Source organism: Lepus europaeus, chromosome 21 (assembly GCF_033115175.1).
Source record: "Lepus europaeus isolate LE1 chromosome 21, mLepTim1.pri, whole genome shotgun sequence".
NCBI lineage: Eukaryota > Metazoa > Chordata > Mammalia > Lagomorpha > Leporidae > Lepus > Lepus europaeus.
Window position 1 is genome coordinate 53,132,740 of NC_084847.1, and position 25,346 is coordinate 53,158,085.

Sequence of the window (25,346 nt, forward strand, 5' to 3'; positions counted from 1 at the left end):
GCCAGGTTCTGTCCACTCCCTGCATCCAGGTGCTGCCCCTCCCCCTGCACACCCTCCTCCCCCTTCCAGCCCCTCCCAGGCTCAGCCCAGACATTTAAGGAGCATTCTCAGAGGGACTGGACACTCCTGGGGCTCCAGACACAGGCATTTCACCAGCCAAAGCCTGGACCCTGGGAGAGGGGATGCCTGTGACCCCACCTGGAGCCCTGCAGGCAGAGGGAGGCACCGGGATGGCCGACGCCACATCCTCCATGCCCCCTCGCCCTGTGAAGACGCTGAAGAAACAGTGGCTGGAAGTACTGGGCGCCATGCACTATGTGCTTGCTTTCGTGGTCCTAGGTGAGAACAAGGGGGAGGCAGAGGTGACTGGGGCTGCTTGGTGGAGAGGGACTGGCTGGAAACAGCTGGGCAGCTGTCCGGGACACTTGGGTCAAGGGGCGGGGCAGAACCAGGGCAGATGCCCTAGCCCAGTGTTCATAGAGATGGAGGAGGGCTGGAGCTGGCTAAGAACTGGACTTCCCAGGGGAATTCATTTTTCTTTCTCACCTTTGCACAGTCCCTTTCTCCATTGTTCTTCTCCTCTTCCTCCTCTTCACACGGCTCTGGCCTCTGTCTGTTCTCTACATGCTGTGGATCTACCTGGACAGGCACACACCCAGCCAAGGTGAGCTCTGGGCAGGGCTCCAGGTGGAGGAGATGGGGGGGTGCCTCCGGGACTCTGCCAGCCGCATCTCTGCCTGCAGGGGGAAGGCGGTGGAAGTGGCTAAGGAGCTGGGCCATCTGGAAACACCAAAGGGATTACTTTCCTATCAAGGTGAGGGGTCACCACCTCCCCAGAGATGCCTCCTCCCCCTTCCCCACCCCACTCCCCTGCACCTGCCCCCCTTTCCCTGTCCAGCAGCCTGAGACCCACTGCCTAGGCTCACAGAGGGGCAAGGTGGACAGGTGCACCTGATCCCCTCCCAGGGCCTTGACCTCTGAAGTCAGCAGGGGCAGAGGCAGCACCTGCAGCTGCTGTCTCCCCCTCTTTGCCTCCCTCCTCTCCTGCAGCTGGTGAAGACAGCAGAGCTGCCCCCCAGCCAGAACTACATGCTGGGGGCCCACCCCCACGGGGTCATGTGCACCGGAACGTTCTGTAATTTTACCACTGAGTGCAATGACTTCTCCCGGCTCTTCCCGGGGCTGCAGCCCTGGCTAGCCACACTGACCAGGGTCTTCTACATCCCAATCTTCCGGGACTACATCATGGCTGCTGGTGAGCCTCACCTGAAGGGGAGGAAGCAGCCCCTGGCCCTCATCTCCCCCAGGAGCTCCTGCCCCCATCAGGACCAGACTTGCCCTCAGCACCACCATGCTGAGCAGGGGCTTAGTTGGGGATCCAGGGCTCAGAAAGCACAAGATGTGGGGCTCCCTCTTCCCAGTTAAAGGGTGGGCTGAGGGAATTGGGAGCCGCAGAGGGACTGGTGACTGCTCCCTACTGCTCATGACCCAGGACTGCGTCCCGTGAGCCGCCAGAGCCTGGACTTTGTCCTCTCTCAGCCCCAGCGGGGCCAGGCAATGGTCATCATGATTGGAGGAGGCAAGGAACTCTTCTCCACGGCCCCAGGACGGCACTTAGTCAAGCTCCATGATCGCAAAGGCTTCGTGCGCCTGGCACTGAGGCATGGGTAAGTGGGCGTGCAGGTGCCAAGGCCAGGCTGGTCTCGCCCTGCCCAGGCGTCCCAGCCCCTGCAGGTGAGGCTGTGGGTCCCCAGGGTTTTGCATCTTGCACCTAGAGGTTCCTTTCAGCCTGCGTGCCCTCTCTGTGCTGTGCCCTGTCCCAGGCTCCTAACCGTCTGAACAGGGCAGGATCAGACTGAAAACAGCAGGGCTCTAGGTTCCAGACACCCTGGGTTCTCCTTGTAACCTTATCTCTGAGACAAAGCCTTGGACTTGACCTTGACCTGTACACACGGCTCTCGCCTGCCTTGCCACCAGGCTGCAGCTGTAAACACTGAATGAGAACATGAATATGCCAAGCCCAACACACAGCCATTGGTCAGGACAGCTGAGGCTTCCTTCCAGAACTTTCTGTGCATGCATGGTCATGTGTTTCAAGGCCTTGGGAAGTGGCATCATGAGGCAACAGGAGAGACAACCAGTCCCAAAGGTACCCTTTGGGGGTGTCAGACTGCAAACTGACCAGAGTCTTCTCTCTTCCTTGCCCCTCCCAGGGCCTCCCTGGTGCCTGTGTACTCCTTTGGGGAGAATGACATCTTTAAAACTAAGGCTTTTATCGAAGGCTCCTGGCAGCACCTGTGCCAGTCCCTCTACCATGAGATCGTTGGTTTGCCTTTCTACATCTTCTGGGGCCGTGGTCTCTTCTCACCCAACTCCTGGGGTCTGCTGCCCCTGCCCGTGCCCATCACCACCGTGGGTGAGTGCCCTCCTGCAGGGAGGAGGCTGCCGTGGGCGGCACGGCCAGCAGCAGCTCTGGCTCACCCGTGTCTCCCTCCCCTGCAGTGGGCGGCCCCATCCCCGTGCCCCAGTGCAGCAGCCCCAGCCAGGAGCAAGTTGACCACTACCACAGGCTCTACATGGACGCCCTGGAGCGGCTGTTTGAGGAGCACAAGGAGAGCTGCGGGGTCCCTGCCTCCACCCACCTCACCTTCTTCTAGGCCTGGCTCGGCCTCCCTGCTCAGCCCCGGAGCCCCGTGCACTGGGCCCCCAGCTCCCGCCTTGACCTCCCCTCCAATAAAGGCTGGTTCTGGAGGGAGCGCGGCCAGGCACAGCCACCCCGTCCTGTCTGCTGCAGAGGGGCGCCTGGGGTGGGGTCTCAGCACCCTGCGTTCCCCTGCCAGGAGAGCTGACTGTGCCCCAGGACCTGGGAGACGTCTCCCCCTCCCGGCCCTGCTCCCTGTGTGAAGCAAGGCTGCCGCTTAGCTCAGAGCTGGCAGTTATGAGAGTCGGGTTCCAGAGATGTGGATTGACCCGGGCTCTGTGTGGCAATTGTGCTTCTTTATAATATTACTTTATTTAAAGGGGGGAGAGACCGAGAGAGAGAGAGATGTGAGGCAGAGAGAGAGAGAGAGAGAGAGATGCTGCTGCTGCTGCTGCTGATGTGGATCTGCTATCTCTCGGAGACCAAAGACCACAGGGTTAAGTGACGGGCCCGGGGCCAGTGAGAGCCCAGAGCCTCCCCAGAGCCCCCGCGGGAAAGGGAGCTGCAGAGCCTGGCAGAAGAGCGATGTCCCGGCTGCCACCCACTGCCTGCTGAGTCCCGGAGCCACAGCTTCCTTATCTGTAGGTGGCTGCACCTGTCAGCATGAGTGTCCATCACGCCTCCACCCCTCATGCATCCACCGTGGACGTCAAGCCATTGGTGTGCAGGCTCTGCAGGTCTTTAGGGGAAATGAGTCCTGCTCACGGGGTGACAGGGACAGTGACACGAGGCTGACCACGTCCCCAAGGGTGTCCAATCGGATACAGGAAACCCAGGCTCCTAACACAACCCCAACCAGCCACAGAGGAGCGGTGTGACATGGCTGAATTGTCACATCCCATCCCCCAGTCAGCAGGTTCACGTCTCCAGGACACAGAGGCCACCGCGGCTGTAGTGTTCTCCCCTTGCTGGTTTACTCAGACAATATCGGTGTGGTTTGCCAGGGGTCTGATGGATTCCACAGGAAGGCAGCCATGGTGACTCAGGTAGCTGGCTTCTTTTTTTCTATTTTTTTAAAGATTTATTTATTTATTTGAAAGCCAGAGTTACACAGAGAGAGAAGGAGAGGCAGAGAGAGAGAGAGAGAGAAAAGAGATAGAGAGAGAGAGGACTTCCATCCACTGGTTCACTCCCCAGTTGGCCACAATGGCCAGAACTGGGCCCATCTGAAGCCAGGAGCCAGGAGCTTCTTCTGGGTCTCCCTCGCGGGTGCAGGGGCTCAAGGACTTGGGCCATCTTCTCCTGCTTTCCCAGGCCACAGCAGAGAGCTGGATTGGAAGTGGAGCAGCCAGGACTCGAAGCAGCTCCCACGTGCGATCTGGCACTGCAGGCAGCGGCTTTACCAGCTACGCCACAGCACCGGCCCCAAGTAGTTGGGTTCCTAGCGACCACCTGGAGTTCCTGGCCTGAATTCCCAGCATTGGGCCGGTTCTGGATGATGCGGACATTTTAGGATGAAAATAGCAGATGGGAGACAGGTGTGTCTCGCTTTCTGTGTCTCTCAAATAAGTAAATAATCTTAAAAAATTAGTTGGGAGTATATTTCACACACAACTAGAGGACACGTATTTCCAAAACACCATGTTATGCACAGAATGTATCTTTTTTTTTTTTTTTGTCATCTAAAATGAGTCATGTCTATAGAAACAGAGGCATCGGAACAGGGCAGCCCCGGCACGCCCTCCAAGGTGTCGGCAATGATCCTCTGCGATCAATGCTGTCCTTGTTGTCTTGTAGCTACCTCCCGTCTCCCCAACCACCTTACAGTCAGTTGCAGATTTTTCTCTCGTTCCATCGGTAAATAGTTCTGTATGTCTCTCTAAAGTAAGGATTCTTGAAAAATCTGTGCCCAGTGTTGTTAAGCTGCAGCAATGCCAGCATCCCATATGGGTGCCGTTTGTGTCCCGGCTGCTCCACTTCCCATCCAGCTCCCTGCTAATGCACCTGGGAAAGCAGTGGAGGATGGCCCAAGTGCTTGGGCCCCTGCACCCACATGGGAGGTCTGGAGGAAGCTCCTGGCTTCAGATTGACACAGCTCTGGCCGTTGTGGCCATCGCGGGAGTGAACCAGTGGATGGAAGACCTCTCTCTCTCTCTCTCTCTCTCTCTCTGCCTCTGCCTCTGCCTCTCTGTCACTCTGCCTTTTAAGTGAATGGATAAATCTCCTTAAAAAATACAAAATATCTATAACCACAGTATCCTTATCGCGGTGGGTGTGAGGCTGGGCCACTCCTAAGGGAACGCCGGTGCCTGTGTGTGGGCCTCCCCCTCCGTGTCCATCTCTGTCTGTCTGTCTGTCTCTCCTCTCACTGGCCCCCAGGAAGTCCTCTGCCCTGTCTTGAGCAGCCCAAATTGGGGCACACACTTAGGGACGCGTCTCTCCCAGAAGCCGGGCCCGACCTTGACCTCCAGCACCCTTGTGTTTCCTGCCTTGGCCTCTGCCCCCAATCGGATCCTTCAACCAGGAAGCTCGCTCCCTCCGGGTGTCCTACTCTGTCCATTCAGACGTGATCTCGCCACTTTCTGGATCAACTTGCCCTGCAGGCTTCCCAAGCCCCAGGCAGCTCCCACGTGGGCCTGGCCTGGGCTCAAGGTCAGCTCCGCGTCCTCAGCGGGGTCGTCCTGGCTTCTCTGTCCCAGCTGGGCTTCTTGGCTTCTGTGGTCCTCTCCTGCCTCCCGCTGAGCCCTCCCCACCCTACCCCTCACCCAGGGCTCCTTGGGCTTGGAATGGAGGTTGAGGCCTGATGGGGAGGGAAGCCCGTCCCCCCTCCCCCAGCCCACAGAGAGGCCCCGCCCCTCCTCTGGCTCCACCCCCACCTGTGCAGAGAGGCCCTCAGCACCCCGGCGTGGGGGGGCAGTACCTGCTGGCAGGGTCTCACCTGACCTTGGTGCCTCTGCCCCTCAGGGGAGGAACCCAGGGAGAACGCGCGGCGGGGAGCAGGGCTGGGGACGACTCTGAGAGGTGAGAGCCCCCTCCGAAGGCCGAGGCCACCTGGGCGGGCTCAGTGCCCACACTGCACACTCAGGGAGCTCGAGGCGGGCCCCGTGTCTGGGGAAAGTGCCCGGCAGGCTGGCCTCGTGCCCGCCCCAGCAAAGGAGGAAGACACGGGACGCCGTGGGGTCTGAACTCCAAGTGTTGTCCAGGTCACGCATGGTCCAGGATCCCGCTGGCTTTTCCCATCCCGCTCAGCTTAGAAAACTCCGGGGTCTCTCACAGGAAAACCCACGGGTGCATGGGCAGAAAACCGGGCTCTAGCATTTGGTCTTGCACTTTCCCAGATCTGGGGTGAGGATCCTGGGGGGCACCCGTGCTGGCTCCTCACCCAGCTCCTGGCTAATGACGATCCTGGGAGGCAGGGGGATGGCTCCTGTGCTTGGGTTCCTGCCACGCACAGGGAGTCCTGGACGGAGACACCAGGTCCATGGGTTTGGGCCTCTGCACCCACGTGGGAGACCCAGGTAAAATTCCTGGCTGTTGGCTTTGGCTCCCAGCCCTGGCTGATGTGGTCATTTCGGGGGTGAATCAGCAGGATGGAGGTTTCCTCTCCTTCTCTCTCTGTAACCCTGACTTTCAACATAAATAAATAAATCTGAAAGAATAAAAGCAATGAAAGAACCAGAATCAAAGAGGGACAGAGAGCCTGGGGTCCCACAGCCCCTCCCAAATGAGCCCAGTACCTCCCACCTACAGATCACACAGCTCCCCAGCCTGCCGCCCTGGGGACCGAGGGCCCACAACATGGACATCTAAGGGGACACCCGGCACAGGCTGCGGTCAGTGTCCTCTCTGCTCCCCTGGCTCTGTGTCTGCGCCCAAGGGTCAACAGGAAGCGTGTGGGACATCTCCCAGGAAGCGACCTCATCCGTCCCTTCCACTCCCCCAGGGCCTCTCTGGGGGCTCCTTGGGACCCGGATGGGGCCCGTGATGGGCGGGAATGGGAAAAGCAGCCCTGGTCCTGACGGAGCTCTGTGCTCTCTGCCCTCCCCGCCCCACCCTCTCTGTGGATTTCTGTCCCACTGGTCCCTCCGGGGATTCTTCAGGGCCCTGTGACAGCTCCGTCTGCTGCTGCCTGCTCTCCGTCCTCGGTTTGCTGCTGTAGAATTGTATGCAGAGTTCATCTGTGATCCCCAGGGACACAGACAGCGGCAGGGGCAGCGCCCACAGCAGCCTCAGGGGCCAGGGCTGAGACCAGGACCCGCTGTCTCCATCCAGGACCCCCTGTGAGTGACAGGAACAGTCAGGGCAGCCGGTCCCGCCCTCATGGGCAAGGAGCTGGGTCAGGAGCCAGAGCTGGTGTCCACCCAGGCACTCGGGCCGGGAGAGGCCATCTTCAGCACTGGGCCACACGCCGGCCGCTGCCCCGGGGTTCTGCCCTGCACCCGGCAGGCTCGCTCTGGGGGAGCCTCCTTATCCTGCTCTGCTGGGGGTCAGAAAGTCAACAGCTGGGATCTGAGTGCCCTTGGCCTGGTGCGCTTGCTGTCCGGGCCTGACAAAGCCTCTGTGCTTCCTCCTTTGCTGGGGCAGGAGCAAGGCCAGCATCACGCTGGCCACTGCACTGCCTGCCAGGCACTTTCCCCAGACACCAGAGCTGCCCGGAGCCCTCTGAGCCTGACCCCGCCCAGGTGGCCTCGCCCTTCGGAGGGGACTCTCAGCCCCTCAGAGTCCTCCCAAGGAGCCCTGGGTGAGGGGTAGGGTGGGGAGGGCTCAGGGAGGCAGGAGAGGACCACAGAAGCCAAGAGGCCCAGCTGGGAGAGAGAAGCCAGGACGACCCCGCTGAGGACGCGGAGCTGACCTTGAGCCCAGGCCAGGCCCACGTGGGAGCTGCCTGGGGCTTGGGAAGCCAGCAGGGAAGGAGCCAGGGAGGAGAACAGACAAAGGTGTTCATTCTGGAGTTTCATCAGTGTCCTCATAGGAACACGGGACAGGGAGAGAGGGCAGCAGGAAGCGAAAGGCCCTGGGGCGGCGGGGTCAGGCCCTGTGAGGGGGGATGGAGGCGGGGTCAGGCCCTGTGCGGGGTCAAGGTCAGGAGTGGGTGGGGGTCAGAATGAGGCCCTGTGTGGGGGAAGGGGGATTGGGGTCAGGCCCTTTTGGGGAGGTGTCAGGGTGTTCAGGGTCAGGCCCTGTGCAGGATTGGAGACTGGAGTCGGGGGGGTCAGAGTCAGGCCCTGTGCGAGTGGCCAGGGGGGCTGGACTCAGTCCCTGTACGGGGTTGGGGGCTGGGGGGGGCGGAGTCAGGCTCTGTGCGAGGTTGTCAGGGGGTAGGGGTCAGGCCCTGTGCAAGGGGGTTTTCGGGGTCAGGCCCTGTGAAGGGTCGGGGGGGGCAGGGGCAGGCCCTGTGACAGGCTGGGAGGTCGAGGGATGGAGGGGGGTCGGGGTCGGCCTGCAGGAAGCAGAAGGAGCTGGGTTCCTGCTGAGAGTGCTGGCAGCCCTGTGCAGGCAGAGGGCGCTGGAACAGCACCCAGACCATCACAGACGCGGCCTCCCGAAGAGAGGAGCCCCCTGTTCCTGTTCCCCCTGGCCACTGTGGCCTCTCCCTGACCCCTCCCACACTGTCACAGACCCCAGCCCCATGGGACTGAGAGGCCCCGCGGAGTCTCACAAAGGCCGCGTGCCCCCCCTCCCCACTTTCCTGCAGCTGCTGCCGTCCAGGCCCCTCTCGGAGAGGAACCCCCCACCCCAATCAGTTTAATAGAATGCTTTTTACGGGCATTGGAATCCAGGGCCTGAATTTGTGTCTGCGCCTACATTAACGGCAAACATGCGGGTGGGATGGGGTCTAGCGGCTGCTCTGACAGCCTGGGGTACTCGGGGACTGCCACAAATGTGGGGATCCTCACTGGGTGCGGATGGGATGACCTCGTGTGGGTTATTGCCTTGAGGTCCTCTGTGTTTATCCCAGGAGTATTTGGGGGTGGCTGACTAGGCATTGCTACCTTGTTTGCTACCTTGTTGACTATGTTGTTTGCTGCATTGTTTGCTACATTGTTTGCTACACTGCCATTATCACTGTGGGAGCTCTCACTCCCTAAGTCATCAACTGTTGCCTGTGAGGCAGAGGCTAGAGTGACAGGCTCTTATCACTCACAGATTCACTGTGTTTGGTAATCTGTGTGGGATTCTGAGAGGGGGGTCTCTTTCCCATGTTTGAGTGTTTAAGAGCTGCACACCACGCCAACTCTAGCCAAAGGAGACACGCACAGCACTGCTGCCATAACAATGCAAATTCCTAGCACCTCAGCAGCTGATGGCATTCTGCAGGGGTTCCCTACATTAGACAGACAGTGGTGTATCAGATCGTACGTATGTCCTGTGCTTAGTGGGGGTCTTCCTTGATTTGTTAGGTCAAGACTGTATGCCCAGCCGGCACCGTGGCTTAACAGGCTAATCCTCCGCCATGCGGCGCCGGCACACCGGGTTCTAGTCCCGGTCGGGGCACCGGATTCTATCCCGGTTACCCCTCTTCCAGGCCAGCTCTCTGCTATGGCCCGGGAAGGCAGTGGAGGATGGCCCAAGTCCTTGGGCCCTGCACCCGCATTGGAGACCAGGAGAAGCACCTGGCTCCTGGCTTCGGATCAGCGCGGTGAGCTGGCCGCAGCGGCCATTGGAGGGTGAACCAACGGCAAAAAGGAAGACCTTTCTCTCTGTCTCTCTCTCTCTCACTATCCACTCTGCCTGTCTAAAAAAAAAAAAAAGACTGTATGCCCACACGGTGTCTCCAGAGTGTCAACTCTCTCAAGTGAGGGAAGATGACTTGGTTCCGAATTCTGGGATGATCAGTCCCTTATGTGAATTCACCAGACAAACCGAAAGTAAAAGGAGGAGCCAAGAAGCAACATATGCTTCTGGGCGCTGTGTGCCTAACCTGGGGTCACTTAGACCGAGGACAAGGACAAGGAAAGGGGCATAGGAGGGGGTTCTGTGCTGTGCTCACCCTCACAGAACCGAACAGCACACAAAACACCGAGGGGCCTACTTGCCGAAATCAAGAGGGGACTTCTCCGTGTCCAACATGCTGTCTCTCTCTCAGTCACATTGTCGCCCCAGATGTTGCTGTGGATTCATTCTGAGAGGAGGAGCTTGATGGGGACAAGAAGTGAGGGGTCACCACACAGACTCCGGGAGTCAGGTGAAAGCAGGCCAGAGGCGAGCAGCCTGCAGACTCGTTTATTTCAGTGGGTACAGCAGCTTAAATAGCCAAGGCAGCCAATCCGGTCAAGGGGCAGTTTTTGCTCTAACCAATCACAGCCTGTTGCTAGGCAGTATCCGAAGTCATCCAATCACAGCCTGTTGCCAGGCAGGCTCTGTTGCCAGGTGGGTTCTGAAGCCATTCCTGAGTAACTGACCCTCGCTTGCCAGCGGTCATCTTGGCATGGCCTTCTCATTCCACCGCACTTAAAGACTTATCTATTTGAGAGACAGAGTTACAGAGAGAGGGAGAGACAGAGAGGGAGGTCTTCCATCCACTGGTGCTCACCCCAAACAGCTGCCTCGGCCAGGGCTAAGCCGATCTGAAGCCAGGATCCAGGGGTTCCTTCTGGGTCTCCCACGTGGGTGCAGGGCCCAAGCACTTAGCCAACCTCCACTGCTTTGCCTTGCACATCAGCAGGGAGCTGGACAGGAAGAGGAGCAGCCGGGACTCAAACTGGTGTCCATGTTGTTGTGGGCTGGGTTAGGCTCAAACTCCCATCTCAGTTTCTTGCCTTTGGCTGAGAGAAATTCTAAGTGCAGGCTCAAACACGCCATTCAGCGTGATGAGGTTTATTTAGAAATTGAGAAGATACTTGGGAACCTGAGTCTTTATTAAGGGAGACTGGCCCATGAAGGGGCAATGCGGACTCCATACCAGCCTTTCCCTGGTCCAGGAGGGGAGAGAGCCCCCTCCTCTTCCCCAGGCTTATTCATTTCAAAAAGGGAATGGAGGCTGGCGCTGTGGCATAGTGGGTAAATCCACCATCTGCAGTGCCAGCATCCCATATGGGTGCCAGTTCAGGTCCTGACTGCTCCACTTCTGATCCAGCTGTCTGCGGTGGCCTGGGAGAGCAGTGGAAGATGGCCCAAGTCCTTGGGCCCCTGCATCCACATGGGAGACCGGGAAAAACCTCCTGGCTCCTGGTTTTGGATCAGCCCGGCTCCAGTCGTTGTGGTCATTTAGGGAGTAAACCAGCTGATGGAAGACTCTCTCTCTCTCTCTCTCTCTCTCTCTCTCTCTGCCTCTTCCTCTCTTACTCTGTAACTCTGACTTTCAAATAAATAAATAAATCTTTGAAAAGGAAAAAAGAGGAGGGGAGTGGTTCAAGAGTCTGATTGACAGCTGGGTGGGTACAGATGGGAATACGTGGGCTGGAGAGGTGTGGTCTCCAGCTCATGAACTAGCGATCTCCTTGACTTTTCCTGCTTCACTCCCCACTCAGAGATTCCGGACCCTTAATCTTAAGCAGACGCTGCAGAACAGACTCGTCTTAGTCCCTGTGTCTACTTCCTGCTCATCGTGGGCGCAGACCCTGCCCATCTTGGGTCCGGAAATCTCTTCTGTTTTATCTAATCAGCTGGAGAAGTTTCAGTCACTGCCAATGGCTGGGTTGCTCTCAGGGATTTCATCACTCTCAGAAGTCGAATTCTGAAACACACAAGATTATCAATCAGCGTGAACAAAACAAAGTTGCAAGTGGAGTGATTGGCCTCTCCCTGCATCCTGAGCTCTGAGGTGCAGGCGCTGCCCCTCCCCTGCACACCCCCACCCCTGCATGGCTCCTCCCAGGGCCAGCCTAGACTGAGGGACGCAGGACATTCACGGTCAGTGTCAGAGGGACTGGGCACTCCTGGGGCTCCAGACACAGGCATCTTCCCAGCCAACCCCTGGACCCTGGGAGAGGGGACACCTGTGACCCCACCTGGACCCTGTAGGCAGAAGGAAGCTACTGGGATGGACGTCTCCCCAGCTCCTGTGCCCCCCCACCCTGTGAAGACCTTGCAAAAGCAGTGGCTGGAAGCACTGGGCGCCTTCAGCCATGTGCTGACTTTAATGTCAGGTGAGGGGAGAGGAGGCAGCACTGCTGGGAACCAGCAGGGAGAAGGGATGCAGGCAGCATGGCTGAGCTGCTGGGCAGGACACTGCATAGATGGGCAGGCGCAGGACACAGGACATGCCACAGCCAGGCGGAGGAGCGGAGGAGCCGGGCTGAAGAACTGGGGGTTCCAGGTGACCTCGTTGTTCTTTCTCACCCTTCCCAGCCCCTTTTTGCTTCCTTCTTCTCTTCCTCCTCCTTGTCACATGGCTCTGGCCTCTGTCTGTTCTCTACATGATGTGGCTCTACCTGGACAGGGACACACCCAGCCAAGGTGAGCTCTGGGCAGGGCTCCAGGTGGAGGAGATGGGGAGGGTGCCTGGGGAACTCTGGGAGCCGCATCTCTGCCTGCAGGGGGTAGGCAGTTTGTGTGGCCAAGGACCTGGGCCATCTGGAAACACCAACGGGATTACTTTCCTATCAAGGTGAGGGGTTACCTTCCCCAGAGAACCCTCTTCCCTCTTCCCCACCCCACTCCCCTGCACCTGCTCCCCCTGCCCTGTCCAGCAGCCTGAGACCCACTGCCTAGGCTCACAGAGGGGCAGGGTGGACAGGTGCACCTGGTCCCCTCCCAGGGCCTTGACCTCTGAAGTCAGCAGGGGCAGAGGCAGCACCTGCAGCTGCTGTCTCCCCTCTCTGCCTCCCTCCTCTCCTGCAGCTGGTGAAGACAGTAGAGCTGCCCCCCAGCCAGAACTATGTGCTGGGGGCCCACCCCCATGGCATCATGGGCACCGGAGCCTTCTGTAATTTCCTCACTGAGAGCAATGACTTCTCCCAGCTCTTCCCGGGGCTGCAGCCCTGGCTAGCCATGCTGTCTGGTATATTCTACCTCCCATTGTTCCAGGAATACATCATGATGCATGGTGATCCTCACTGTGAATGGGAGGAAGCAGCTCCTGGCTAGAGTGTGCCCCACCCCCACCGAGACACCCATGTGGACCCTTGGACCTGCCCAGACTGTTGGACAGGCTCTACATGGGCATGAGATGTGGGATGGAGAGTTAGGGCTCCTCCATAACCTGCTAATGACCAGGGGGAGGGATTCAGTAGCCACAAGGGAGTGGTGACTGCTCTCCACTGCCCATGACCCAGGACTGTGTCCTGTGAGCCTTAACAGCCTGGACTTTGTGCTGTGTCAGCCCCGGCGGAGCCAGGCAGTGGTCATCGTGATCGGGGGTGCCCAGGAGGCCCTGTACATGGCCCGAAGGCGGCACAGCCTGGAACTCCTGAATCGCAAAGGCTTTGTGCGCCTGGCGCTGAGGCACGGGTGAGTGGGTAACAGGTCTCAGCTCTGGACTGACTTCTCTAAGCCCACACCTCCACCTCCAGGTCCCTGTTGGTGGGGCTGTGAGTTCCCAGAGTTGAGCACTGTCCCCTGCACTTGGATGTAGCTGTCAGTCATGGCTGCCCTGTCTCGGTGCTGGACACTGCCCCTGTCCATATACCTTCCCTATGGGGATACTGGGTCAGACTCAAACAAGCTGGACCATTGGGTTCAGAAGCCCTGGGCTCTCTTCCCCAGTCCATGTCCAGGGGAACCCTTGGACTTGACCTTGACCTGGTCGCAAGGCTCTCGTCTGCCTTACCACCAGGTTGCCGCTGTAAACACTGAGTGAGAACATGAATACGCCAAGCCCACCACCCAGCCATTGGTCAAGACAGCTGAGGCTTCCTTCCAGAACTTCCTGTGCAGACATGGTCATGTGGCTCCAAAGACCTTTGAAGTGGCCTCAGGGACAGGGGAGGGACTCACAGACCCAAGGGCATTGTCAGGGCAGACCAGGCCCCTGAGCAGTGTCCTCTCTCTTCCTCGCCCCTCCCAGGGCCTCCCTGGTTCCTGTGTACTCCTTTGGGGAGAACGACACCTTCAGATGCAAGGCTTTCCCCAAAGGCTCCTGGCAGTACCTGTGCCAGGTCACCTGCAAGAGGGTCACCAGCATAGCTCCCTGCATCTTCTGGGGCTGTGGTCTCTTCTTGCCCAAGTCCTGGGGTCTGCTGCCCCTGTCTGTGCCCATCACCACCGTGGGTGAGTGTCCATCTGCAGAGAGGAGGCTGCCGTGGGTGGCACGGCCAGCAGCAGCTCTGGCTCACCCGTGTCTCCCTCCCCTGCAGTGGGTGGCCCCATCCCCGTGCCCCAGTGCAGCAGCCCCAGCCAGGAGCAAGTTGACCACTACCACACTACCACAGGCTCTATATGGACACCCTGGAGTGAACCTTCCATGCTGCGGACAGGGGTGGGGAGTGGAGAGGGACTGGAGGTGAGAGTGCAAATTAAAAGGTGGGAAGAGAGAGCATGAGTCTGTGTGTGTGGTGCGTGCAGGCTCCCCGTGGAGCCTTGAAATTCTCAGACGGCCACAAAGAGGTCAACACACAGGGTCTGGGTATCAGCTGGGCTCCCGGCCAGGGCCGCCTGCTTCTCTGTGCCCTGCATCAGTTGTTCAGGGTGCCCAGGTAAGCCCTCTCCCTTGCACACCGGCACCCTCTCCCAGCGCTTCCCAGGAGCCTGCCCACACTGACCGGTGGTCAAAGGTTATTCTGAGAAAAGCCTGGACGCTTCCGGGGCTCCAGATACAGGCTTCTCCCGAGCCTCACACTGGTCCCCTGGCAAAGGGACACCTGTGACCCCACCTGAAGTGCTGCAGGCAGAGGGTGACTATGGGGTTGTCCGACTCCTCAGCCCCTATGCCCTTCAGCCCCATGCAGTGGCTGGAAGCACTGGGCGTCCTCCACTATGTACTGGCTGTGTGGTTCTTTTTTTTTTTTTTTTTTTTTTTGGAAATTAGGTTTTTTTTTTTAATATATTTTATTTATTTGAAAGACTGAGTTAGAGACAAAGAGAGAGGTCTTCCATCTGCTGGTCAGAGCTATACTGATCCAAAGCCAGGAGCCAGGAGACTGGAGCTTCTCCCGGAACTCCCATTTGGGTGCAGGGATTCAAGGATTTGGGCCGTCTTCTACTGCTCTCCCAGGCCATAGCAGAGAGCTGGATAGGAAGAGGAGCAGCCGGGACTAGAACCAGCATCCATACGGGATGCCAGCAATTCAGGCCAGGGCTTTAACCCGCTGTGCCACGGTGGTGATGGGCATGGGCAGGGGCAGCAGACCCCAGGAGTTGGGCGAGAGGAGACCACGGCCCCAGCAGAAGCACAAAGGCAAGCCAGTGACCTTCTTGTAGCTGACCTGGCACAGGTACTGCCAGGAGCCTTTGGCGAAAGTCTTGCTTTTGAAGGAATCGTTCTCCCCAAAGGAGTACACAGGCACCAGGGGGCCCTGGGAGGGGCGAGAGAGAGCGAGTCGGGGAGAGGGGTCAGGTACCTGGACCGCCTACCTCAGCAAGCACCTTGGGAGCCAACGCGTCCCTCCCGTCTCCTGAGGCCAATTCCCCAGTGCCTGTGAACACTCAGGACCCTGTCTGCACAGAACATTCTGGAAGGAAGCCTCAGCTGTCTTGACCAACGGCTGTGTAATGGGCTTTGCATATTCATGTTCTCACTCAGTGTGTACAGCTGCAGCCTGGTGGCAAGGCAGGCGTCAGCCCTGTGTACAGGTCAAGATCAAGTCCAAGGGCTGGCCTTGGACACAGGACAGACAGAGAACCAGAACTTGGTTTCTGGAACCAAGAGCCCTGCTGTTTTCAGACTGAACCTGCTCTGCTCAGAAGGGCTGGGATCCTGGGAAACTGGCACCGTGCAGGGCAGAGACCCAGGCAGGCAGCCCGACTGAGACCACACAGGCGGGACCCCACGCTGGCCTCTTAGGGGAGTCTCTGGGAATTTCGGGGCTCCTTGGGGAGCCTCTCCAGATCTTTCCACTGCATCTTGGACCACCCACCGTGCAGGCAGACACACAGATGCCGCAGGTGCCTTCCCACCTTGAATTCCACTCCCCTACCGAAGGTGCTGGTTTGGGGCCAATGTGAGCGCCTTGCCCAGGGGAGGACCAGATGCCCGTCTGTGTGGGCGCCATGGCGCCCCTGCACCCCTTGTGCAGCTGTGTGAGCTGCTCCAGGTAGAATGTGTGCAGCACATCCACCTGAGGCCGGCTGGGCTGCGGGCATCGCTGCACCAGGACTGGGGCCCCCTCTGCGGTGGGCAGCGGTCGCCGGGATCCCCCGTCCATAACCACAGCCAGATGCCAGGAGATGGAGTGCAGGGCTGCGGAGTTTCCCAAGGCACACTTAGGGTGCAGGGCACAAGCAGCTGGGAGAGCTCCTTTTTCCCACAGATGTAGGAGATGGCACCAGGGAGGCCCTGGGGCAGCAGGGACACCACAGAGCTCTGGCCCCGTCGGGCTCGCTTGTACCCGAGGTGAGCCCTGGTGCCCCCCCCCCCGGTCACCTGTGAGCCTTATCAGAAGAGCCCAAACCTGGAGGGACAGCACAGGTTGGGGGACCTTACACCTGTTCTTGGAGAGAAGAGAGCAGACCACACTCGGAAGGTAGTGGCTGGGGCAGGAGCTGCTCCCCACCCCACACATGGGAGGCAGACAAGGCCCTCCCCCTAGATGTGGTCCCAGAACACAGGGAGGTGGAGCCAGCAGGGCAGCCTGAGCAGGTGCAGCGCAGGCCTGCGGGGAGGGGGGGGGAGACACGAGAAGCCCGAGGCCTCGAAGCAGAGGGTCCCCCACTCCACGGGGGAGGAAGCAAGGGCAGGAGGTGGCCCAGGAGGATCCAGCTCAGCCAGTTCCACCAGCTGGGCAGTAGAGGGCGCAGCCCCACCTGTCCCTGGGGCTGTTCTTGTTGGGGGGGTCCCAAGCCTCACCCCACCACAACCCAGCATGCCCAGTACCCTCGGCGAGTGGGGAAGTTATGGAAACGTCCCCCTATGTGCACGTGTCAGGAACTCGGTCTCCAGAGAGGCAGTATTGGGAGCTGCGGGGAACCTTAAAGAGATGGGGCCTGGTGGGGGTGCTGGGGCCCTTGGGGGAGCTTCGGAATGGGATTGTGGGGCCCAGCCTCTGTGTCTCTCTAATCCTGGTTTCTGACATAACCACCATCCACCACACTCCAGATCTGGAGCTGATACGGGCACTGTGCCCATGAACCTCCAACACCGAGCTGAATGACCCCCTCTTCACAAACGGCCTGCCCCGCTGTTTGCTTACAGAGACCAAAGCTGATGCAGACTGGGACCTTGGCCTCAGCCCTCGTCTCCCCGAGCCCTGGCTGTGATGACGGGGACAACGACGACGAGAAGATGGGTGGGAGCCTCCCCGGGCCCTCACCCTGAGCCCTTCTCTGTCCTAAGCCTTCAGGTCTTCATCCGTTGCATCTTCACCTCGGCCTGTGGGGCTGAGCCTCCTGCTGGCGGGCACTGGCTCTGAGCGCTGGTGACACACAGCCTGGCTTCGGCTGCTCTCCCAGCTCCAAGGACACTAAAGGCTGGGGAGGCCAGGAGCAGCTCTGTGCTCAGCACTCTCTGCTCCTGCCCTGGGTCCTCCCATCCCTGCACCTGCTGGCCTCTGACCCAGCTCAGCTCTGCCCCAGCTGCCCCCTCTCCGCCCCTCCCCCGGGGTCTCCTCCCAACCCTGTCCTGACCCTGCCAGCTCTGAGCTAAGCGGCAGCCTTGCTTCACACAGGGAGCAGGGCCGGGAGGGGGAGACGTCTCCCAGGTCCTGGGGCACAGTCAGCTCTCCTGGCAGGAGAACGCAGGGTGCTGAGACCCCACCCCAGGCGGCCCTCTGCAGCAGACAGGACGGGGTGGCTGTGCCTGGCTGCGCTCCCTCCAGAACCAGCCTTTATTGGAGGGGAGGTCAAGGCGGGAGCTGGGGGCCCAGTGCACAGGGCTCAGGGGCTGAGCAGGGAGGCCGAGCCAGGCCTAGAGGAAGGTGAGGCGGGTGGAGGCAGGGACCCCGCAGCTCTCCTTGTGCTCAGGCTGCAGGACAGGGAAGGGTGAGGAGTGCGGGGGAGTGGGGTGGGGAAGGGGGAGGAGGCATCTCTGGGGAGGCTGACCCATCACCTTGATAAGAAGATAATCCCTTGGTGTTTCCAGATCACCCAGTTCCTTTCCACCCCCACCGCTTGGCCCTGTTTGCAGAGAGATCTGGATGGCAGAGTCCCAGAGGCACCCTCCCCATCTCTCCCCACCTGGAGCCCTGCCCAGAGCTCACCTTGGCTGGGTGTGTCCCGGTCTGGGTAGATGGATATCAAGTAGGGAACAGAAGAGACCAGAGCGGTGTGACGAGGAGAAGAAGGAAGGAGCAGCAAACCGGGAAAGGTGAGAAAGAAAAATGGGTTCCCCTGGGAAGCCCAGTTCTTCAGCCCAGCTCCTGCCCCCCCACCTGCACGGATCACCTGGCAGGGGCCTGCTTCTGGCTTGTTCCTCTGCCTTTGCCCAGGCCTTGGGAACGGCAGCACAGCCTCCTCCCAGTCCCTTCTCCCCAGGCACCCGCCTCCCCACTCTTCTCACCTTAGAGGACAAATGTCCGCACCCCGTAGGAGGCGCCCAGTGCTTCCAGCCACTGCTTCTGCAGGGTCCTCACAGGGCAGGGGTGGGGGGCACAGGGGCTGGGGAGACGTCCATCCCTGCAGCTCCCCTCTGCCTGCAGGGCTCCACGTGAGGTCACAGGTGTCCCCCTGGCCCAGGGTCTGGGATGTGGCTGGAGAGATGCCTGAATCTGGAGCCCAGAGTGTCCAGGCTCCCTCTGAGACTGACCTCTAAACGCCCTGGGTCATAGGTCTAGGCTGGCCCCTGAGAGCGCTGGGCGGGGGGCAGGGGGTGGGGGGAAGGGCGGTGCCTGGGAGGCTGAGCAACTCACAGTGGGCGTGGCCAAGCAGCTGCCCACCAGCACACTGGGTGCCAGGGGCCAGGAGCCCAGCTGAGGCTGGGTGAGCAGGACCTTGAGTGCTGACCTCTTTGTGGGTGTCGGGAAAGGCAAGCCGCCCTGGAGACCCCGTTCCCCAGACCCTGTGCCCCAGCAGCCCCCGACTGAACACACAGACATGGAGAAGACACGGGTCTCTCCCACCTTTAATTCCACTCCCCCACCCGCACTCGCCCAGGGGAGGGGAGGGGCCTGATGGCGGGAGGTCCCGCTAGGTGAGGACGAGGTGCCTGTCCGCGGGGACACCATAGCGCGCCTTGTGCTCCTCAAACAGCTGCGTGAGCCGCTCCACGTAGAGCGCGTGCAGCGCGTCCACCTGCGCTCGGCTTGGCCGCGGGCATCGCTGCACTGGGATCGCCGCCCCCACTGCGGATGGAACGCGCTTGCTGGCATCCCCGGGTCGCAGGAGCGGCGGCCACTGGGTGGGGGCTGGGGCACTTGCCCACGCACGCGCTGGGGAACCAGGCGGCGCTCCAGCCCGCGGGCCCTGAGCCAGGGGATCGGGCACGGCGCGCGACCGCAGGGGCGAGGCCGGGGCTCACCGACGGTGTGGACGGGCGCGCGGAAGGGCAGCAGGAGCCCCAGGCGGCCGTGGAACAGCGGCAGGGCCACGCTCAGCAGCGGCTGCAGCGCTTCCTGCGCGCGGCGCAGCCGGGAGCCCCGCGGGTTCGGGCACTGCCGGAAGAGCTCGTTCTCCCCGAACGAAAAGACAGGGACTAGGGAGCCCCTGGGGGAGCAGGGGCGCTGGTGAGCCTGGGCCGCGACGTGGGCGCCTTGCTGGGCGCACCGCACCGCCCCGCGCCTCACCCCTGCTCCAGCGCCAGCTTAATGAATCCCTTCTGCTTGCGGATCCGCAGGCTCAGGCCTCCGGGTTTTGCTTCCAGCGCCTCCAGAGCGCCGCCCACGACCAGGACAGCCACCTGGCCGCCCTCTGGCCTGGACAGCAGATAGGCAGCACTGGCCTTGGTAGAGGAGACCAGACCTGGGCAGACGGCAGACGCTGGGGCACCTCATGCGGGGATACTGGGGAGGGGGGAGGGCGCGGAAGGGGGCGCTGGGGCCAGGAGTTCCAGCCCCGCCCCCATACACGTGGGAGGGGGGCAGGCCCTCACCACTGGACATGATGTAGTCCCGGAACAGCGGCAGGTGGAACCAGCAGGGCAGCATGAGCAGGTGCGGCCGGAGGCCAGGGAAGAGGCGGGAGAAGCCCGTGGCCTCCGTGCAGAAGTTGCTGAAGGCCCCCACCGCCAGGACTCCGTGGGGGTGGAAGCCAAAGAGGTAGTTTTGGGAGGGTCCAACGGGGCCGTCCTCACCAGCTGGGGAGCAGAAGGGGCAGCCCCACCCGTCCCTGAGACGGTGCATGGAGCAGGGGGCTCCCCAGTCTCCTCTGAGCCCCCCACCCCCAGCACAGCGTCCTCCTAGCCCTCACCGAGATGGGGAACTAGTCCCGGAAGTGTCTCCAGATGGCCCAGTCCCGGACCCAGGCAGAGCGGCGGCCTCCAGCCCTGGGTGTGTCTCTGTCCCAGTACAGCCAGACCAGATAGAGGACCCCAAGGGTCCAGGCCCGGCTCAGGAGCACAAAGATCAAAGCCACCAGGCATACCTGGGCTGGAGGAGGGGGCGCACTCAGAACCCAGGAGCTGCAGCCTGGTGTCCCCTCTGCCCCTGCCCTGGTTCCAGGGCCAAAGTCCCCTCCCCATTCCCATCCCCCCACCACGGGCTCCCCAGACTGCTTCAAGGGCCCGGGGTCCCTGGGCTGGCTCCCTGAGGGAAAGGGGAGGCAGAGGCACAGGGCCCCGGGCAGGGGAACCTGCATCCCCGGGCTCTGGGGACTCACCAAGCCCTAAGAAGGAGAAGACCCACTGGGAGACAGCGAGCATTTGGAGACCCCTGCGGAGGGGGCTGCAGGAGGCCGCCATCTTGTGGGGGCCTCACACAGGGGCACCCACTGCTCCTGAGCACCTTCCCCTTGTGGCCCCACCCACTGCCCCTGACCCCTGGACCTAGACCCAGGTCATCTCCACCCCCTCTGTGAGCCCCAGCAAGGAAGGGTGATGGCCACCTGAGCTCATGGAGCTGTGACCAATAGGACCCCTCGGATATACCAGGGGTGGGGCCAAGTGCTGGGAGAGGGGGAGGGGGGATTTGAACTTTGTGGGGGGCTGGGCTTTGGCTCAGCAGGGAGCTGGGCTGGCAGGGATCTGGGTCCCCCTAGACAGGGCGGGGCTTGCACAGGAGCAGCCTGAACCCTGAGCTCCTCTGCATCCCCAGGAGACCTGAGCCACGGCTCGTGGGTTCTGGGACACAAAGCTGAGCTCCCTTGTGACCCCTGCAATGCCCCACTGCCCCTCAGTGAGGAAAGGGAGAGCCACCTGCACACCCGAAGTCACCTGACCACCTAGGACCTCAGCCCTCAGCTCCCCCCCTCCCCTTGCACTCAGGAAGAACGGGGTGGGGGCTCTTTCCTAAGGGAGCCTGCATCTGGGGTCAGCTGGTTGGTGGTGGGGGTTGGGGTGAGGGGGGCAGGGAGCTCCCAGGGTCTCACCCTTTCCCACCCAGCACAGCGGCTGCACCTGGCTCCTTGGAACTCAGGTGCACTCAGGTGAGCAGGCGGGGCAGATGCTCCTCCTGGACCCAGCTCCAGCCAGAGGGCACCCCCTACCCCGCCCTGGGCCCTTCCTACCATCTCAGAATCAGGAAGTGCGCACTTTGACCCCTGGAAGACAGGGGAGGCCCTGGGGGTGGGCCTGTGGAAGGCTGCCCTGGGGGCAGAGGGGGGACCAGGAAGTCTGTGGGGAGGGGCTGGTCCCAGGGCCCGGGCTACAGGAGGGGCCATGCTGCCAGGTCTCCCCTCTGCCAATTTCCCTGCAGCAACACTTGGCAGGGGCTGTGCAGTGGAGGATGGGGGTAAAGTAGGGGTACATGGGGGATTCTTGAGGAAGCCATCTGTTGGCAGGTGCCTCTGGACATGGAGGGAGGTGAAGGTGCAGGTGGAGGCAAACAGCACCAGAGGGGCGAGGAGGGCAGCCACCCGGGACCCCCAGTGTTAGCCTCACTTGGCTCTGGGTCTCTGGGCATGGAAGGGTCCTGGCAGGATGTACAGCTCCATTCCAGCTAGTGGGTGTGTCCCGGCTCAGTCCCACACCCCAAAATCTATAGCCCTCGACCTTGATGAGCTGGGTTGAGCTAGGGCCGGAATGCGGACATCTGGGACAGAAAGGGTACCAGCAGGGTGGTCTTTGGGAGCACTGAGGGCACAGGGAGGCAGAGCTAGGGGCGCGGTTGAGTGGTCTCTCTGTGGATCCCTACACAGACCTCGGACACAACGTTCCGGTCCCATGGAAACCAGGCTTGGGCTTGAGCGGCTCAGTGTGCAGGGGCCACATGGGCGTGGGCGTGGAGTGTGCAGGAAGGCGCGGAGAGCCCTGCAGGCAGACGAGTCCAGGGAAGAAATGTGGGGAGCTGGAGATGAGAGGGAGGAACCCAGGAAAATGGCCAGCAGGGCTGGGGACGACTCTGAGAGGCTGAGAGCCCCTCCAAAGGGCGAGGCCACCAGGGCAGGGTCAGGAGGGCTCGGGGCAGCCCCAAGTCTGGGGAAACTGCACAGTGGGCAGTGCAGTGGCCAGAGGGAGGCTGGCCTCGCTCCCGCCCCATCAAAGGAGGAAGCACAGAGGCTTTGTCAAGGCCCGGACTGCAAGCGCACCCAGGCCAAGGTGCTCACCCACCAGCTGTTTTCTTTATTGTTTTCCCCATTGCCTTAGCTTAGAGGATAAGGAGGCTCCCACAGGGACCGCGTGGCAGGTGCATGGGCAGAGAGCCCGGGCCTAGGGCTGCATTTGCTTAGCACTAAGTGCCCTGGCACAGCCTGAGAGCCTGGGTGGACACCAGCACTGGCTCCTGACCCAGCTCCTTGCCAATGACAGCGGGACCAGCTGCCTGACTGGTTCCTGTCACAGGGAGTCCTGGGTGGAGACACGGGGTCCTCGCCTCAGCCTTGACCCTGAAGCCGCTGTGGGCATTTGTGGATGACCCAGAGGACGTGGGTCCCTGAGCCTCTCAAGAAAAACTGCATACATTTTTACAACAGCAAAGCTGAGCTAACGCAGAGGCCATGATTAGAACATCTAACAGAATTTCTTAGAAATTGGCTTTGAGACCGAAACTGATGAAGACTGACTCTGGAACCACGGATCTCAGCGCTCACTCAGTACTGCCACGCCCGCAATGATGACAACAAGAGTGGTTGTAGGAGGTCCCTGGCTCTTATCTCTGCCCATCTCAGCCTTTATTGGAGGGACAAAGCAAGGCAGAGAGGAGTGTATCAGAGCACAGGACTTGGGGTCTTAGTAGAAGGTGAGGTGGGTGGAGGCAGGGACCCCACAGCTCTCCTTGTGCTCCTCAAACAGCCGCTCCATGGTGTCCATGTAGAGCCTGTGGTAGTGGTCAACTTGCTCCTGGCTGGGGCTGCTGCACTGGGGCACGGGGATGGGGCCGCCCACTGCAGGGGAGGGAGACACGGGTGAGCCAGAGCTGCTACTGGCCATTCCACCCACGGCAGCCTCCTCCCTGCAGATGGGCACTTACCCACGGTGGTGATGGGCATGGGCAGGGGCAGCAGACCCCAGGAGTTGGGCGAGAAGAGACCACAGCCCCAGAAGATGCAGGGAGCTATGCTGGTGACCCTCTTGCAGGTGACCTGGCACAGGTGCTGCCAGGAGCCTTTGGGGAAAGCCTTGCATCTGAAGGTGTCGTTCTCCCCAAAGGAGTACACAGGCACCAGGGAGGCCCTGGGAGGGGCGAGGAAGAGAGAGGACGCTGCTCAGGGGCCTGGTCTGCCCTCACAAAGCCCTTGGGTCTGTGAGTCCCTCCCCTGTCCCTGAGGCCACTTCAAAGGTCTTTGGAGCCACATGACCATGTCTGCACAGAAAGTTCTGGAAGGAAGCCTCAGCTGTCCTGACCAATGGCTATGTGTTGGGCTTGGCATATTCGTGTTCTCACTCAGTGTTTATAGCTGCAGCCTGGTGGCAAGGCAGGCGTCAGTCCTGTGTACAGGTCAAGGTCAAGTCCAAGGGTTCCCCTCTAGATGGACTTGGGAAGAGAACCCAGGGCTTCTGAAAACAATGAACACCTTTGTTTATGTCCACAGGGATGGGATATGGGCAGGGGGCACTGCAAAGGGAGAGACCCAGGTCTCAGGACTGACGGGAGACTCCATTTGTAAGCGACAGGCTCAGCCTTGGGGACCCACGACCCCACCAAAAGGGACCTGGAATTTGCATATGGAGAAGGCAGCCAAGCGTTGAGGCCTGCTGCCCACTCACCCGTGCCTCAGCGCCAGGCGCACAAAGCCTTTGCGATTCAGGAGTTCCAGGCTGTGCCGCCCTGGGGTTGTATACAGGGCTTCCTGGGCTCCCCCGATCACGATGACCACGGCCTGGCTCCGCCGGGGCTGAGACAGCACAAAGTCCAGGCTGTTAAGGCTCGCGGGACGCAGTCCTGGGTCATGAGCAGTGGAGAGCAGTCACCACTCCCTTGGTGGCTACTGAATCCCTCCCCCTGGTCATTAGCAGGTAAAGGAGGAGCCCTAACTCTCCATCCCACATCTCATGCCCATGTAGAGCCTGTCCAAGAGCCAGGGCAGTCCAGGGGTCCACATGGGCGTCTCGGTGGGGGTGGGGCACACTCTGCCCGGAGCTGCTTTTTCCCTGTCAGGGTGAGGCTCACCATGCATCATGATGTATTCTCGGAAAAAGGGGACATAGAAGAGACAAGACAGCGTGGCTAGCCAGGGCTGCAGCCCCGGGAAGAGCTGGGAGAAGTCATTGCTCTCAGTGAGGAAATTACAGAAGGCTCCGGTGCCCATGATGCCATGGGGGTGGGCCCCCAGCACGTAGTTCTGGCTGGGGGGCAGCTCTGCTGTCTTCACCAGCTGCAGGAGAGGAGGGAGGCAGAGAGGGGAGACAGCAGCTGCAGGTGCTGCCTCTGCCCCTGCTGACTTCAGAGGTCAAGGCCCTGGGAGGGGATCAGGCGCACCTGTCCACCCTGCCCCTCTGTGAGCCTAGGCAGTGGGTCTCAGGCTGCTGGACAGGGCAGGGGGAGCAGGTGCAGGGGATTGGGGTGGGGAAGGGGGAGGAGGGGTCTCTGGGGAGGTGACCCCTCACCTTGATAGGAAAGTAATCCCTTTGGTGTTTCCAAACGGCCCAGGTCCTTGGCCACACAAATCGCCTTCCCCCTGCGGGCAGAGATGCGGGTGGCAGAGTCCCCGAGGCACCCTCCCCATCTCCCCACCTGGAGCCCTGCCCAGAGCTCACCTTGGCTGGGAGTGTTCCGGTCCAGGTAGAGCCACATCATGTACAGAACACACAGAGACCAGAGCCGTGTGAAGAGGAGGTGGAAAAGGAGAAGGACGAAGAATGGGACTGGGTTGAAGTGAGAAAAAAAAAAATGATTTCTCATCAAAACTGCAGGCTTCATCCCAGCTTGCCCTCCCTGCACCTGCTGCAACACTGGAGGGGGCACCTCCTGTGGTCCTGTTCCTGCCCCTTGCCACCGTTGTCCTGAGCAGGGGCACCGCCCTCCTCCCTGCAGCCCCTTCTCCCCTGGGGCGCCCAGGCAGCGCTGCCTCCCCACCTCTTACCTGAGCACAGTGTCAGCACAAACTGTAGGGCGCCCAGCTTTTCCAGCCACTGCTTCTGCAGGGTCTTCACCTTGCGGCTGGGCATGGGGCTGCCGGGCATGGGTGCTGTGGAGTCGGCCAT

General features: G+C 60.8%; 4 protein-coding genes across 4 annotated transcripts; 2 read left to right on the top strand and 2 right to left on the bottom strand.

The window, feature by feature from the left end:
- Positions 1–230: 230 nt before the first annotated feature.
- LOC133750541 (2-acylglycerol O-acyltransferase 3-like) lies at positions 231–2,657 on the top strand. The gene is made up of 7 exons (XM_062180115.1): positions 231–339; positions 557–664; positions 744–814; positions 1,051–1,255; positions 1,493–1,667; positions 2,214–2,416; positions 2,503–2,657. Exons 1-7 carry the CDS (start codon positions 231–233, stop codon positions 2,655–2,657), a joined length of 1,026 nt encoding a protein of 341 aa, XP_062036099.1.
- An 8,967-nt stretch (positions 2,658–11,624) lies between these two features.
- LOC133750542 (2-acylglycerol O-acyltransferase 3-like) lies at positions 11,625–17,098 on the top strand. Its single transcript, XM_062180116.1, has 9 exons — positions 11,625–11,730; positions 11,933–12,040; positions 12,121–12,191; positions 12,425–12,629; positions 12,859–13,033; positions 13,590–13,792; positions 13,879–14,024; positions 16,872–16,965; positions 17,013–17,098. Exons 1-9 carry the CDS (start codon positions 11,625–11,627, stop codon positions 17,096–17,098), a joined length of 1,194 nt encoding a protein of 397 aa, XP_062036100.1.
- Positions 17,099–18,714: 1,616 nt separating this feature from the next.
- On the bottom strand, positions 18,715–20,228 carry LOC133750594 (2-acylglycerol O-acyltransferase 2-B-like). The gene is made up of 5 exons (XM_062180175.1): positions 20,018–20,228; positions 19,701–19,904; positions 19,396–19,570; positions 19,131–19,315; positions 18,715–18,954 (listed from the first exon to the last, which is right to left on the bottom strand). Exons 1-5 carry the CDS (start codon positions 20,187–20,189, stop codon positions 18,800–18,802), a joined length of 891 nt encoding a protein of 296 aa, XP_062036159.1. The 5' UTR covers positions 20,190–20,228; the 3' UTR covers positions 18,715–18,799.
- Positions 20,229–22,931: 2,703 nt separating this feature from the next.
- Positions 22,932–25,346, bottom strand: LOC133750543 (2-acylglycerol O-acyltransferase 3-like). Its single transcript, XM_062180117.1, has 7 exons — positions 25,226–25,346; positions 24,900–25,007; positions 24,750–24,820; positions 24,313–24,517; positions 23,910–24,084; positions 23,173–23,375; positions 22,932–23,086 (listed from the first exon to the last, which is right to left on the bottom strand). The coding sequence occupies exons 1-7, from the start codon at positions 25,344–25,346 to the stop codon at positions 22,932–22,934; spliced, it is 1,038 nt and encodes a 345-aa protein (XP_062036101.1).